We start from the raw sequence: 13417 nt of genomic DNA, 5'->3' as shown, positions 1-13417 counted from the left end.
CGGAGATGTGTGCCCTCGTCATGTGATCGAAAACTGTCACCGTTTGCTGCCAACTCCTTGCTAGCGCAATAGCGACACTTACAATAAAAAAAAAAACTTCATGTATAAGATCACGCCAGGCGTAGGACGACGATCGTAAACGACCACCCAAAACGCGTCTAAGACACACTTTTTGGGAGCCGCTTTAAATTCAATCAAGCACGTGGGCAATGCACCCCGAAGCAAACGTCCGTGCCACTGCTGCGCTGTGCAATCCAACGAGAGCCCAACTTACTTTTTAAGAGATCTCTAAAGGGAAGGTTTTTAGCATTTACGAAGGGATACATTTAGGGAAGTATCGTATGCGTTCTGCGAAATGAGCGTGCTAGGGTTGATAAACCCAAAAAGAGAGAAACGAGAGATGTGAAGTTCTTTGAATAGAATGTTGAAGTCTTGCGATTTCCACGATCATAGTGTGAAACGTAAAAGATGTTAGCGGATATCCATGTCTGACAACGCTCAAAATTTCCTAAGGAATCATCGGAGATGAAAATCCGTAAGTCTTAAAACACTTCTAGTGCACCTTTCGAGAAAGACAGAACGAGTAAAAACTCCCTAGGTTTCCTAGCCTTCCACAATCCAGGTTTCTTTGCCATTATCAATAATTTCACAACAAACATTCTTACGTGAATTCCCTTTTGACTGCTTGTTAGAAGGTATAAAAGTGTCATTTGGAGAGTGTTAGTGTCCAACTCGGATGACATCATTTAAACCTCAGTGGAATGGGAACAGCGGTGATGACACTTAGTCACCTTACCCATCGCACACACCAATACACTACCATCTAAGCGCTCCAACACACCATGGACATATACATGGATTTAACAAAGAAAAAATATCTAAAATCCGTGCCGTGATTCGACCCACACGTGCGAACAAAACATCTAAAGATTAGAGGAAACAATTCTTCGAATGCACAGGATTTTTTCAAAAGAAGAGAATGGGAATGAGCAATGAGTTGATGTCAAGGAAGTAAAATGTGGAGATATTTTCACGTGCAAATTTTGGCAAATTCTCACAAGTTTGTTGCCACAAGTTCTTTGATTCGGTTGGTTTCCAAGTAATCGTTTTTTCTAACTTCAAAATGAGTGCTTGATCATATGTTATGGAATGAGAGATTAACGAAAAAGAGACAGACCAAGCCAAAGTGCCACTTTTCTCAGGATCTTTGTGCGGAAGCTTTGATCACAACGCAAAAATGATTACTCAGAATAGCAGCCTTACTTAATCTTCATCCAGACCATCACCGATGAGGATCCCTTTGTTTTAGATGTTTGCTGTTGTTGTTGTTTGTTGTTTTCATTTGTTCACATTTGTCTCTAAATTGTTGTAAGTTTTCAGAGATCTCCAAACGTCACCAAGCAATGAATTGAAGTAACACTCAAGATGTACACCGTCTTCGAGTGTCTTCAGAGAAAATGGAAAACAGTGAAATGAGGCGCTCTGCTTATCGTGTGTTTCTGTGGTTGCTAACAATTCGGTGCCTTCAGCCTTTGTGAGTTAAAAACAGGAGTAAATCTTTACGGTTGCAGCCATCGAATTTTCAAAACCACCAGACGGAATGAAATGGCAATAGTTCTCTAGCGTTTTTTATATGAAGCATTTTCAGTTCGAGCAAACATTAACGGTCATCTCTGAACATAGAGGTTGCAAGAAAACTTTAGAACTTTATCTTTTTAATTTAGAATAGGCTACTAGAGAACAAGCATCCGTTTCATACACGGAGGCGCTCAGGTCATAGCTTCAGCTGTTCAAGATGATGATTTCGGTTGTCGAAGTGTACTATAATGTACTAGTTGCCGAAATTGGAGGTGCAATTGGCACGTTTTACCGGTCCAATTGGTGCATCACCAAATGCTCATGTGAAGAGTTACAGTTGTACCTCTAATTTAAAATCGATCATTTCTATCTTGTGAAAGGGGAAGGAAGGGATCAATGAGCATGATACTTTTAGTGTTGCTTCGTTAAATTGCATACCATTTCATTTTCACGAAAATTTTCATTTGGCATTTACTTTTATTTGTGACTCCCACTGTTTGTTTACTATTATTCTTCGAACGCTTCTCTTTCCTCCTTGCAACCTCTGGAGAGCTTTCTTTCCGATATTGAGCATGTGAACCCTCATTCTTCTATAAATAAATCACCTCCTCAGTGGTGATGTACTGGATAATTGCCAGCCGCTTATTGCCCATGCAAATTACGGTGCTTCTCGAGCATCTATCCCTGGATAGAATGACATCAACTCTACGCTAATCTCCTCTAGAACAGTCACCATCACTCACTCCGTCTGAATGACGTATGTGGGCGCTCTTCATCATCAACGAAAGCATAAACTGGAAGAAGCAAATGCAAAAAACGCCTGTACAACCTGCCAATTCTACACTGCTAATAATGCAAACATGATTATCTGATTAGCTATTGGTTGAGAAATCTAACAAAAAATTCCAACTCATGATCTTCTCATGATCTGAAACCCACATAACATGTCTTCCTCAGCATCATCTGCTCCCATCCTCAATGTTGCATATGTTGCGTGACCAATACGATTGTAAGTGTGCGCTGACGCCATCATTAAATGCATACGAAACGTTGAAAGCCAGCAGTCCGACTACCGACGAGCTGCACTTTCCACTCAGAATTGCAACATCGACGAGACCAAAGACTGTGCAGATGGACTGCAGGCACGACACAGCTGTAAAGCACTCCGTCGTTCAATTGCACTCTCGACAAAAAAGCTGGACGAACGGGAACGGAAAGTACAAGCCATTCCCAGAGAGAAAGAGGGAGCCTCCAGCTTCCATGACAGCGCTCATGTGGCATGGAAAACGTCGCGATTGTTCATATTCATGCGTCATTTTAATGGACTAATGAGGCTGTTGAAAGTGGAGACGCTCGAAGTTCAGGGAGAGTTCGTTCGGTAAAGACGAAAATTGCATAATTGCATAACAACTGCCTGAATATCATCACAGATGCACTAAGCAAAATCTTCCAAAGCTTTGAAAGGGAACGAGTACTTGCGAACATAGTTATCAACTCAAAATCGACTGAGAAAGTGCAAACTTTCAGTAAACACAGGAAGAATATGTGAGTCCAACTATAGAACGAACGTACTTTTGTCCGTGTCTCGACTATTTATTCTCAAAATTGCACCCCGTATACTGTGAACGACTCAATGTGTAATTAACGATGGACCCAAGAGAATGTTCCATATTTATTGCTAAATTAGTGACGTGGTAGTGAGACATAGCGGCTTCGTGCCCACCATAAGCCATTTTACTACGCCTTCTTCTGGCTTCGACAACAACGTCCGTCATTTCGTTGAAATGGATACATTTTGAAGTTCGTTAATTCATTATACGTTTCTATCTTCTAGTAAAAACGATTTTACCAATACAGTAATAGTCGTTGGCGAAATGAAAAAGAATGATCACGTGGGTGATCTTCATAATTCAATCAGTATTTTGCCGCAATTAATCCAGAAGAGTCGAGGTTAAAGATTTGATAAACAAACGAAAGTCTAATCATATTCCTAATGGCAGCTAGCAGCGTACAGTCTTTCGGCTTCAGAGGAGAGATAATGTTTTAGAGCTTCATAGAAAGAGGTAGTTTTGCTAGAGCAATTCTCATGTAGGAAATCCTGGTCGTTTGATCCTAACGTAATAATTTCCCTATGGGTACCCTTAGGAGTACTTCGCACAATTGTTCCACATAATCCACAGGTTTCCCAACTATTATGGTTGATGTTCAATCGCTCTCTCTCTCTCTCCTAGGTATCATGAATTTTTCACGGCGGGATGTAATCGGCAACACGCCGTTCGTCTTCGTACAACATATCGCAAACGAACGACAAGAAGCCAGCGCCGTAACTGCACAGCAGCAGCCGCGGTATGCACGTGACGCTCTTGCACAGAGCGGTGAAATCAACGGCAAACACTAACACGAACAGGGCCGACCGGAAGTACGGGGTTGTATGTAATCACATGGTGTGTACGTCCTCAAACGTACTTTCAAGTGGGATACAAGTAAAATCATCTGTTCCTCTGCACACCTCTCTCGACCTCAAGAACATCGGCGCCGCTTGTCTCAGCGTATGTCGGAGGGGCGAAGTAAGTGGTTAGAAGATGGGAGAATAGAGATTCTTTTTCTTGCAGAAAAATCCTCTCCTCTAAATCGACGACCAAAGTCGCTGAAATAACGTTAACATAGTTTCTTATCAGCTTTTTTTTTCAAAGAATAATATGAAAGAGCGATATCACTAATATATCAGTCACAATACTATTACCACTTTGGCGCCATTGTTGTTCATCGGGAAAAGGGCGGAAAAATGAGGTCATTAAAAACGGTTAGTCACTTAAGAAGTAATAAAAACTTTTATGTGCAATTCCCAGTCATGTGCATAATTCAAACCATCAGCTAACCGATGGAAGGATAGCGAGAATTCGTCCTCAGCATGACAGTATTACCACTAGCACCGTCCAAAAAAAAAATAAATAAATAAAGAAGAATTATATCGAATGAAAATGAAGAGCAAATTTCCTTCAACAGCAAAATGCAAAAGTTTGCATTTTATTGTTAAATATCAAATCCAAAAGCCTCCACATCTTTGGATGAACATACTACGAAATGTAGCAAAAAAATCTGCGAAAAGCATTCAATCCATGTTTCAAAGCCAATCTGGATATTACAGAACATTTTCTTGCTTGACATGCCTTTTCAAATTTGGCGACTCTAAAGCTTTTCGTCGGACTTCTGATCTCACTCATCTCCTCATATCTTTGTGGTTAATCAGGAACATTGGTAGAAAACATTAGATATCAACATTGCAACGTGGTTGAGGTTCTCACAACGAACGAACGGAGGAAAAACATATCAGATCGGGATCAAAACGCTGTACGCTACTACGCTGAACTCATACGCCAAACACCAGATGCCATTTCGTTGCTGGCACGGAGGTCGTGCGGAGCTGTTATGATGCGACTCTTATGCTATAAAAACCGTTCAACAAGAAACAACTTCCCAGCACTCCTCAACAACCTTCAAATGGCTAACTGAACCCGCTACCTGTCTCCTGTAGGGATGCGCGTACAATCAAATTTTGGCAGGTTCTCGTGTCGAAACCGTAGCATCGAAAAGAACAACAATGATGATAGTGAATCTACTCAATTAAGTAATAGAAAAGACCTTTCGGGGAAGTGGAATCGAATTCTTGGATCCAGCAAACCGGTTTTCAAGCACCACATTCTTATATCCGCTGTTGTTTCAAAGAATATCAAAGAAGGAAAAAGATCGAAACGAAGAAGTCATACTGTCCCGTCGCAATTCCGCACAAAATATTTTTTTTCAAACCCAAATAGCGTCTTCGCATCGCGGCTGCTAACGTCACAAGAAAACTGCTGCATTAAGGAAACGTAACCTTTGCGCGTTGGGCTGCATGCCAAAATTGAGTGCTCTTGAAACCTCAGCACACTGTGCACTTTAAAAAAGAGTGCACTCACCCAATAGAAATCCAATCCAATCCAGACTAAGCATCCTTATCTTAGCTTTCGTCAATATCCTGTTCATCGAAGAGAATTCATTTTATTCAAAACTCCAATAGACTTTTCAGCACTTCTCGATGAATTGTTTGTATGTTGAGGAAGGAAAACCACCACTATTTAGATAAAGAAAGAGTCAACATTCCACTTCACACAATGCTGTTCACGCGAATATTTCAATGTTTTCGTGGGTACTCTGGATTACAAACATCAACAACAGGGTCTGTGTAGGAGATGAAGAGTGATATTTCTGCTCCCAACAAGAACATCCAAATAGTCTCAAGAGCACGAGTAGTAAGAATCCAGAAATACTACTGCAAGTAAACAACACAAAAGGATAAACTATCAAAGGATGTATTTCCTACGCGAAAAAACAGTCGACAACAACGATAATTCTGTAATTTTTGTTGCTACTGTTTTCGCGAAGTGAATGTCCGTGTCCTGCTGCGAATAGGAAAAGGGAACGGAAGCTAGGCAAGAGATCTAGATAAAATTTAGTGATTAAGTGAAAAATTTATCCGAAGATGACAGCGTTGCGCCGTGATATATTCTAAACCAGCCTGTTGCTGAAGCTCACAAGGTATACAGCTACTTAAGAAAAATCCCAGCGGGGTCAGATAGTCACAGTTTGAAAGCGTTCTGTAGACAGAAGAAAAAAAAGTGGCCAGTATATTTTTGCTGTCTATATCCGAAACATAAGTTTGTGGCGGATCCTGGACCTTCTCATCCCGCATTCCTTACTCTTGGAATCCCGACGGATAGAATTGTGTCCCGTTGACAGATGTACTTTAATTTTGTTTTCTGGATTTCTCGATGACATCCACGCACAAATTCCTGGTACAATAATAAGACTAGATAAGAAAATGATGCATCACAGCCTCATCTTTCTATTTTCTTCATGGCAGTTTGACTTTGAGGACATGCAAACAGTGAAAATACTGCAATTATCGCAATTTCCCGTAGTTTATTCCCATAGGAACATGCATTTTTTGAAAGTTGCTGTTCGGATCTGCTCTCGAAGAGCAAAATGATTTCAACAATTTTGCCGAATTCTTTGTTCTGCCGCTCTAAGATATGAGAAACTCAGAACTATTCGGGACAGAGATGAAGTATACAAATCCAGGAGAGTCACAAGAACACAATCCTCCAGAACTATCTCATCGTCTTTTCCACCAACTTTTTACACGGTCTAATCTGATTACCAGCAAAATTCAAATATGATGCTCTGTCCACTCTCAAATGGCGACTAATTCAATTACGGCATCACGTGCGCTGATTTCTTCGGACGTAGATAATCTAATATATTCCGTGCAAAGACAGATATAACATCAGTTCCACCAGCAACGATAGAGCAGCTTGTGTCGCATAGACATAAGCGCATTTGGATGTGATCTAGTCAACATAAGTAGTGGTCGCCGTCGCACCACTGCTGTGATGATGGCGGTAGTCTGTGATAATCCGGCACGATTTGCGCACCATGCCACTCTAACTGCGATAGCGTCAGCATATACCATCTGATTTTCAGGTGATTCACCGTCAGCAATATAGATTAACGAGGAACGAAGTGATTCGACATACATGTGAACAGGGACTTTCACATGAGAGAGGAAAACTCAAAAAAAAAAGATTGCAGAGAAGAAAAAAATAACAAGAGTTGTCCTTGTCCACGAGGAACTTTGCAGACACGTCGCAGTGCTCAAAAAAACTCTTAGGCTGACCAAACATCGTAAAAACGGCGATGTTGCGATTCGCCGAATTCCAAGCTTCCCCTGCAGCAGAAAGATCCACCACTGGACATAACTGAACATACAAGGAAAAGATCCACCACTGGACATAACTGAACATACAAGGAAAAGACATTTGGAGGTAGTTCCACTGGTTGTTTAAAATTGGGGAATTAAAGGAGACCAATCAAACTTTACATAAGATAACTACGGAGAACCTACGGTACTCCCGAGAACTAAATCGAGTTTCAATGCTAATGTACGAAGAGGTTAGTTATTGGGTTAACATTATCAAATAAACCAAAACAACCTCTTTGGATGGAACTCAAATAGATATTATTGCCTGTAGTTCCCTACAGAAAGTGAAGATCTCGTTGCGCCGATTTTGCAGAAAACGGATAAATTTTCTGTGTGCATGCGGTGTCTGTTGCAATGTAAAGAAACCCACGGTCCTCCTCGTAAATTGGAAAAACGAACAATTTGTGGGCAGTAGGCCAGTTCACGACATTTTCTGCGCTTAACCACTTAGCGAATAACAGACACTTAATTAAAATTCGCTCAACATTTTCCTATCGATCGTTCAAAGACCTTTCAAAACCCTTTCCGAACCATATATTGAACGATACACTAGATGTTGAATGGAAATCTGTACCTTTAGGAAAATCTGTGCGAATCTGTAGGCTCTCCATCAAAACCAGGAGTATTGTCGCATTTCCTTTGCGTCATTAGACATACAGAGGGAACACTTTGTAATGTGGTTGGATATAATTATTGCTAGATGCATATGTGCTTCTGTTTTTCATATTTCCAAAAGAATTTTACTGTAAGGCAACAGTGAAATTCTTCAAGAATCTTACCCTTTGCTTCAGGTTTTATATAGGTGAGAATCTGACTTGGTCCAAAAAATATTAAAGATGAAGTTGGTCCGAAGGGTCCACTGGGTCTGTAAGACGAAAAAAAAGAACTTTTGGAGGTTACAAAACTAAATAGTTGGTACAACAAAGATATTCCAGAATGCTGATTTTGTCACTGGAAAACAAATTGAGCTAGGTAAGCACCGGCGCTTTCAATTCTAAAAGAAAGCACAGTCCGTGCCAGTCTGGTTCAAGCAATTATCATACTGAAGTCTGAACAACCGCACAATGCAATGGTTCTCACCAGCGTTGGATGTAGAATTCCTTTCACTTATACTTACAATTGTCATGCTAAGAAGAAAGAAAGGCCATTTCCTTAAACGATGTATAGAAATAGGTGCAATTGCGTTTATGCGAAGCGCTCACAAAAGTAGGGTAATGAATCTCTGTTTGTCTTTTCCTTTGACCACCACAGGAATTTAAAACCCAGCCAGTTATAATAGAATTCTGTGCTTGAATAAGAGCTTGTCACAAGAGCAGTGTAAGACTAATTCCGTAGCAATTAAACCGCACCTCTCAAACCGGACTTAATTCAATACCGATATCGTTGACACCCAATGAGATGAACAATATAAAAACTGCTTCGCAGTAGCTCTTTTCGACCACAACGACGCTGAGGTAAGAAGAACAGTTGCCAAGTATGATTTGGATCTATTCGGAAGGAAAACAGTGCTGTTTTACGATTTCACAGTATTCATAGACGGAAGATTCTTGAGGGAAGCCTAGGAAAGCCGGCAGGAAATGCCCACCATTTAATCGTTCCTTCGCAACAACAGACCTTCAAGTTTTCGGAGCGACATTTGGGAAAATCCTCTCGAAACCTAAAACTGGTTCAACTCTCAAAGCGTAGAGTTCAAGTAGTGGATTGTGGAACCCAGCATATACTTCTGCTCATACTTCCCTAATCGTCGTAAAAAAAACGGCCTGGAAACCGCTTTAGTTCTTACGAGATGCGTTAGAACTCTCCTAAACGGGTTCCGGCTCCCTCAGCAGCTCTCCTATCAACTGATTTTACTTGAAGAGGCTGATGAATAACACATAACTGATCTTCGACCGTTCGTTCTTGGATGTGGCATGTGCAGAAGAGTGGAGATTGAGATCGTCGTGAAAAAAGGCAAGGAGCACACGTTTCTGCGACGACAAGGGAGAGATGTGCGGAAAGAAAATCGTGATATGCTGCTTTCAATTTTCAAACAACTATAAAAGTCATGAAGTATCGCCATGTATTGTATTCTGCGCAGTGAACATGAAGCAGTGTCGCACACAAAATGTTTTCAATTTCATCAAATTTCAAATTTCGGTATGATGTAGATTGTTTCGATACACGAGTTCGCAACGCTTCATAGTGGACCCAAATATAATTATCAGCTTACGGGTGAAACGACAAGATCCAATGTCCAAGATCTGAAGACTAGTAAGCTGTGAACTCAACCATGCAACTGAAACTAGGTGCAATTGACTCCATCTATGAAGTGGTTTTTTGAAGCTGTAATTCTAAGGAAACAACAGCTGGATTTGACACCAAATGAATTTAATTTTTATTGAAGTCTCATAAGTAAAATAATTTCATGAGTTTTTTCGATGAAAGGTTCGCCACTTATGAAGAACTCTTATGAAAGGAATAAATAGTTTGGTTCTTTCCTGGAAAATTCCATGCAATTTGAACGCCAATGATACTCTGTCTGATCTACGTTACATTAAAACTGTACAATAGCTCACTTTCAAAAGCAACCAAAGTGTTCATTTTTGACAACCACAAGAAAAAAAGGTAGAAACTTAACGACTTATATAAGTTCTTATTTTATTGTTGTTATTTTGTTTTTTTTTTCGGCCGACCAGAATACTCTTTAACAACTCCATCTAATTTTTTTACGCTGAAAAATAAGTGAAATTTACTAGTCTCACTCGTTCCCTGAGATAGAAAATGCTGAAGTAAGCTTCTTTTTGAACTTTAACCTGGTTGTTTGTAAGATTCTCAGATCTAACAAAACACACTGCGAATGCAGATATTATCGAAGAAAAGGTGAATTTTTGTATAAATACGAGACAGACGTCCAGTAAGGCAGGTTCATTCATAATTTCTTGTGTTTGCAGCCCAAAGGAGAATGTCTCTCTATTCAGAGTGCAAGAATATCTGGTTAAAATTCCATTTCCAGTGATTTCCAAGAATAAGAGAAGACGGGTCCAAAGTTTCAAATATCACGCCATTTAAAAGCTAACCCTAAAAATACATTATCAAAAACACCACATTTGCCACTCTTATTAAATCCCATAAGTGCAATGAGTGGGCAAAATTAAATGATATTCTATTGAACAATTTTTATATAACACTGTTCAAATGAAACATTTCCTGTTCACCGACTGAATGATGGCAAAATCGCAATAATGTAAAAAGAGGGAAGGAAATGACAGAGGACGTTTCTCACTGCTATTTTTTGAGCAATCACAATCCCATGTGAAGTTCGTGTGAAACATATTACCGACAACGTGCATCCGTTAGAAATCCATTTGTTATTTCATCTAACGTCGACTTTTCTAAGGACATCGAAAAAGAAAAAAATTCTCTTCGATCATAATAATTAATGTGGTTTAAAAATGTCTAGACCGCACTAAGAAAGGCGGAAAATAAATCCATGCGAGAACACAGTCGCAAAAATAAGATGATGCTCTCCATTGCAAGAAAAGAAACAAAACTAGCAGCTGCAAAGGCGGCAAAGAAGTCGAAACATTCTACGGTTAAGAACGTTGGAATCTTCTCTGGTCGAAAATACAATATAGCACCAAATCAATTACACTGTCGAGAAGAGAAGAAGAGAAACATAATTTATATTTCCGGCATGGTCGTTTTCTGGTAACGAAAATATGGAATATTCTTCTGCTAGGAGAATGAAATTGACTTGATATCTGTTGTTTAAATTTGTCCGCAGCATTTTTCTTTTTGAAAAGAGCAATAGGACCAGACTTTGGGTTTCTGGATTTTTGAACGCAATGTATTAATTCTCAAGAGTAAGATCTTAAGAGATGAGGAAGGACCACAAAAAAAAAGAACAAACAAAAATATCATATAATTGCAATAGTTTTGAAGAATCGGATCAAAAAATCGGGGGTCCAACATGTGCAAATGATCTGCGCCATTGATGCCTACTTCAGGAGCCTCTCTCAGAAGCAGGGAAAGAAACAGAAAAAAAAATCTGTGGACTTTTTCCTTAGAAAACTGCAAATATTGTAAAATGGGAAATAAAGATAGAAATATGCCATTTCCTATACGCTTTCGACCCAACTTCATCGCTTTCTTAAATCCTGATCCTTCACTGAAGGACAACGTTATCTTGCAAACTATGGAAAGGCTCAGTTCAACTTTTTGAGTCACTTAACGCGAATTTCACACCACATCAGTTCGTAAACACACCACCAGGAAGTTGTTCATGAATTTCTCGTGAGTCGCATGATTAATGAGTTACACTGCTGGACATCCTCCTACAAATAACTTGAGCACTATAGCTGCTGCTGCTCCTGTTGCTAGAGCAGTGTGGTACCATGCAGTACGACAACAACGTGGTGGATTTCTGTCGCCGTCTGTTCTTGGTGGCTGTTGCTGCGCTGGAGACATTAAGCACCCAGCCGCCCCCACAACGCATGGCAGTGAATGCAGCTTGTTGATCGACGTGAAATATTCGGGGTCACGGCGTGGAGCTGCTCTCGGCAAACATTACGTGATGAGGTTGAACAAATATGGGACACAGCACTCACAATCTGTCATATAATCGAACTTCCGCCGTTGCTGGACTTGACACCCAATGAACGAACGCTTTTGGCTTGTTCTCTTCAGTTAGCGGTAATGCTCGGACCCGTAGTTCATGCACGTTTCCGAATGCATCCTGGAATCTTTGAAGCACAAAATCCACTAAGAGAAATTTCAAAAAAACTAATCAAATTGAAGAAGCAACATCTAAACCAGAGAAAATGTTGAATAAGCAAAGTAAAAGACGTAAGACACGTAAATGAATCGGCAAAAAAAAAACGTTATAAAAACCCACAGCAAAAATCATTTTCGGATTACGTTCAATTTTTTCTTCGTATATTTTCCTACTCTCTTTCTTGCCTTTCCTTCTACAATAAGTGCAGAATTAATAGTAAGGATTTCTTAAACTTGTAATGTTATTAATTTCCGTATGTATAAAACTTAACTTGTATAACACTCTGAAAATACACGAAGGTCAACTTCCACCACATTAATCAGCCTTCAAAGACCTCTCAGCGATGAATTCCATGAATGAATTGAATTTAACCAAGTAGGGAAGAAAAAGATCACTAACTAGTGATTTTTTCTTTCCTTCTAGGTTAAACCAAAAGTGAGTTTTGAACAAAAATGTGCACATTTATGCTACTACAGGGCTACACTTTGACTTCACAAGAAAACTAAAAATACGTCAACCTTCTCGAATCCGCAATACACAAGGACAGTGAGATCGAATTACATCTTTCCCATTGAATATTGCACAAAAATTAGATGGATGGAAGTCAAGACCAACTAGAATCGTAAAGTGAAGAAAAACCATTAAAATGAAAGTTGACTCTCCCCCTTTAATATATGTATTTAGATTCAACTCACCGTCACTTCCCTAATCAGATTTAGCACAATTCCAATGTACTTTAATCCCACTGGCTGATCTTTAGTTAGCCTTCGAAAACCTTTCTCGCACTGACCCTGGAACAAAGAAAATCTTCAGTACTGCGTATAGAAGATCGTGGATTTTGCGTCCGGTTTCGCCATACTTAGTTATGTCTCGTCAGGCAAATTATGATGAAACGCTCTACATCCGGGACTCTAGGTGGAACGTCATTTGTCAGGAAGAGAAATGGCAATGCATTCGTCCCCAGGAATCCTGTGAACGGACGATAACCTCTCCGAAGATAAATAGAGCTCAGCTCCATCGCGGAACGACCGCCGCTTCTACTGAAACTACCCTTAGGGAATAGAAACTTGTCGCGAACATTGACATATAGGAAATGTGTCAGCTTTGTTTACAATTTATCACGCACTAGATGTTTTCGGTGGTGGCCTCATCGGCGTGAGGAATTCTTGTAGATTCTCAGTTGCAAAAGGCCTTCTAGGACTTCTAGGTTGTCTATTCTCACACTGCACGCTAATGCTATACGTGACTCAAGTAGCTCTTATAGAATAGAGATTTAAAATGTTTGCTTC

At 39.9% G+C, this 13417-nt stretch overlaps 1 protein-coding gene across 1 annotated transcript in view; it reads right to left on the bottom strand.

Annotated features, from left to right (window-relative positions):
* Positions 1-13417, bottom strand: part of RB195_001731 (uncharacterized protein) — a gene marked incomplete at both ends in the record, with an annotated part of 49185 nt that overhangs the window by 9374 nt on the left and 26394 nt on the right. Inside the window, 2 exons of the mRNA XM_013448568.2 lie at positions 11962-12089; positions 12824-12919. Coding sequence (XP_013304022.2) covers positions 11962-12089; positions 12824-12919 — 224 coding nt within the window. The remainder of the gene's footprint in view (positions 1-11961; positions 12090-12823; positions 12920-13417) is intronic.

This window comes from Necator americanus, chromosome IV, assembly GCF_031761385.1.
Source record: "Necator americanus strain Aroian chromosome IV, whole genome shotgun sequence".
In the NCBI taxonomy this organism is placed as follows: domain Eukaryota; kingdom Metazoa; phylum Nematoda; class Chromadorea; order Rhabditida; family Ancylostomatidae; genus Necator; species Necator americanus.
Note: the sequence above shows the minus strand (reverse complement) of the source record. Positions and strands in the feature narration are given on the sequence as shown.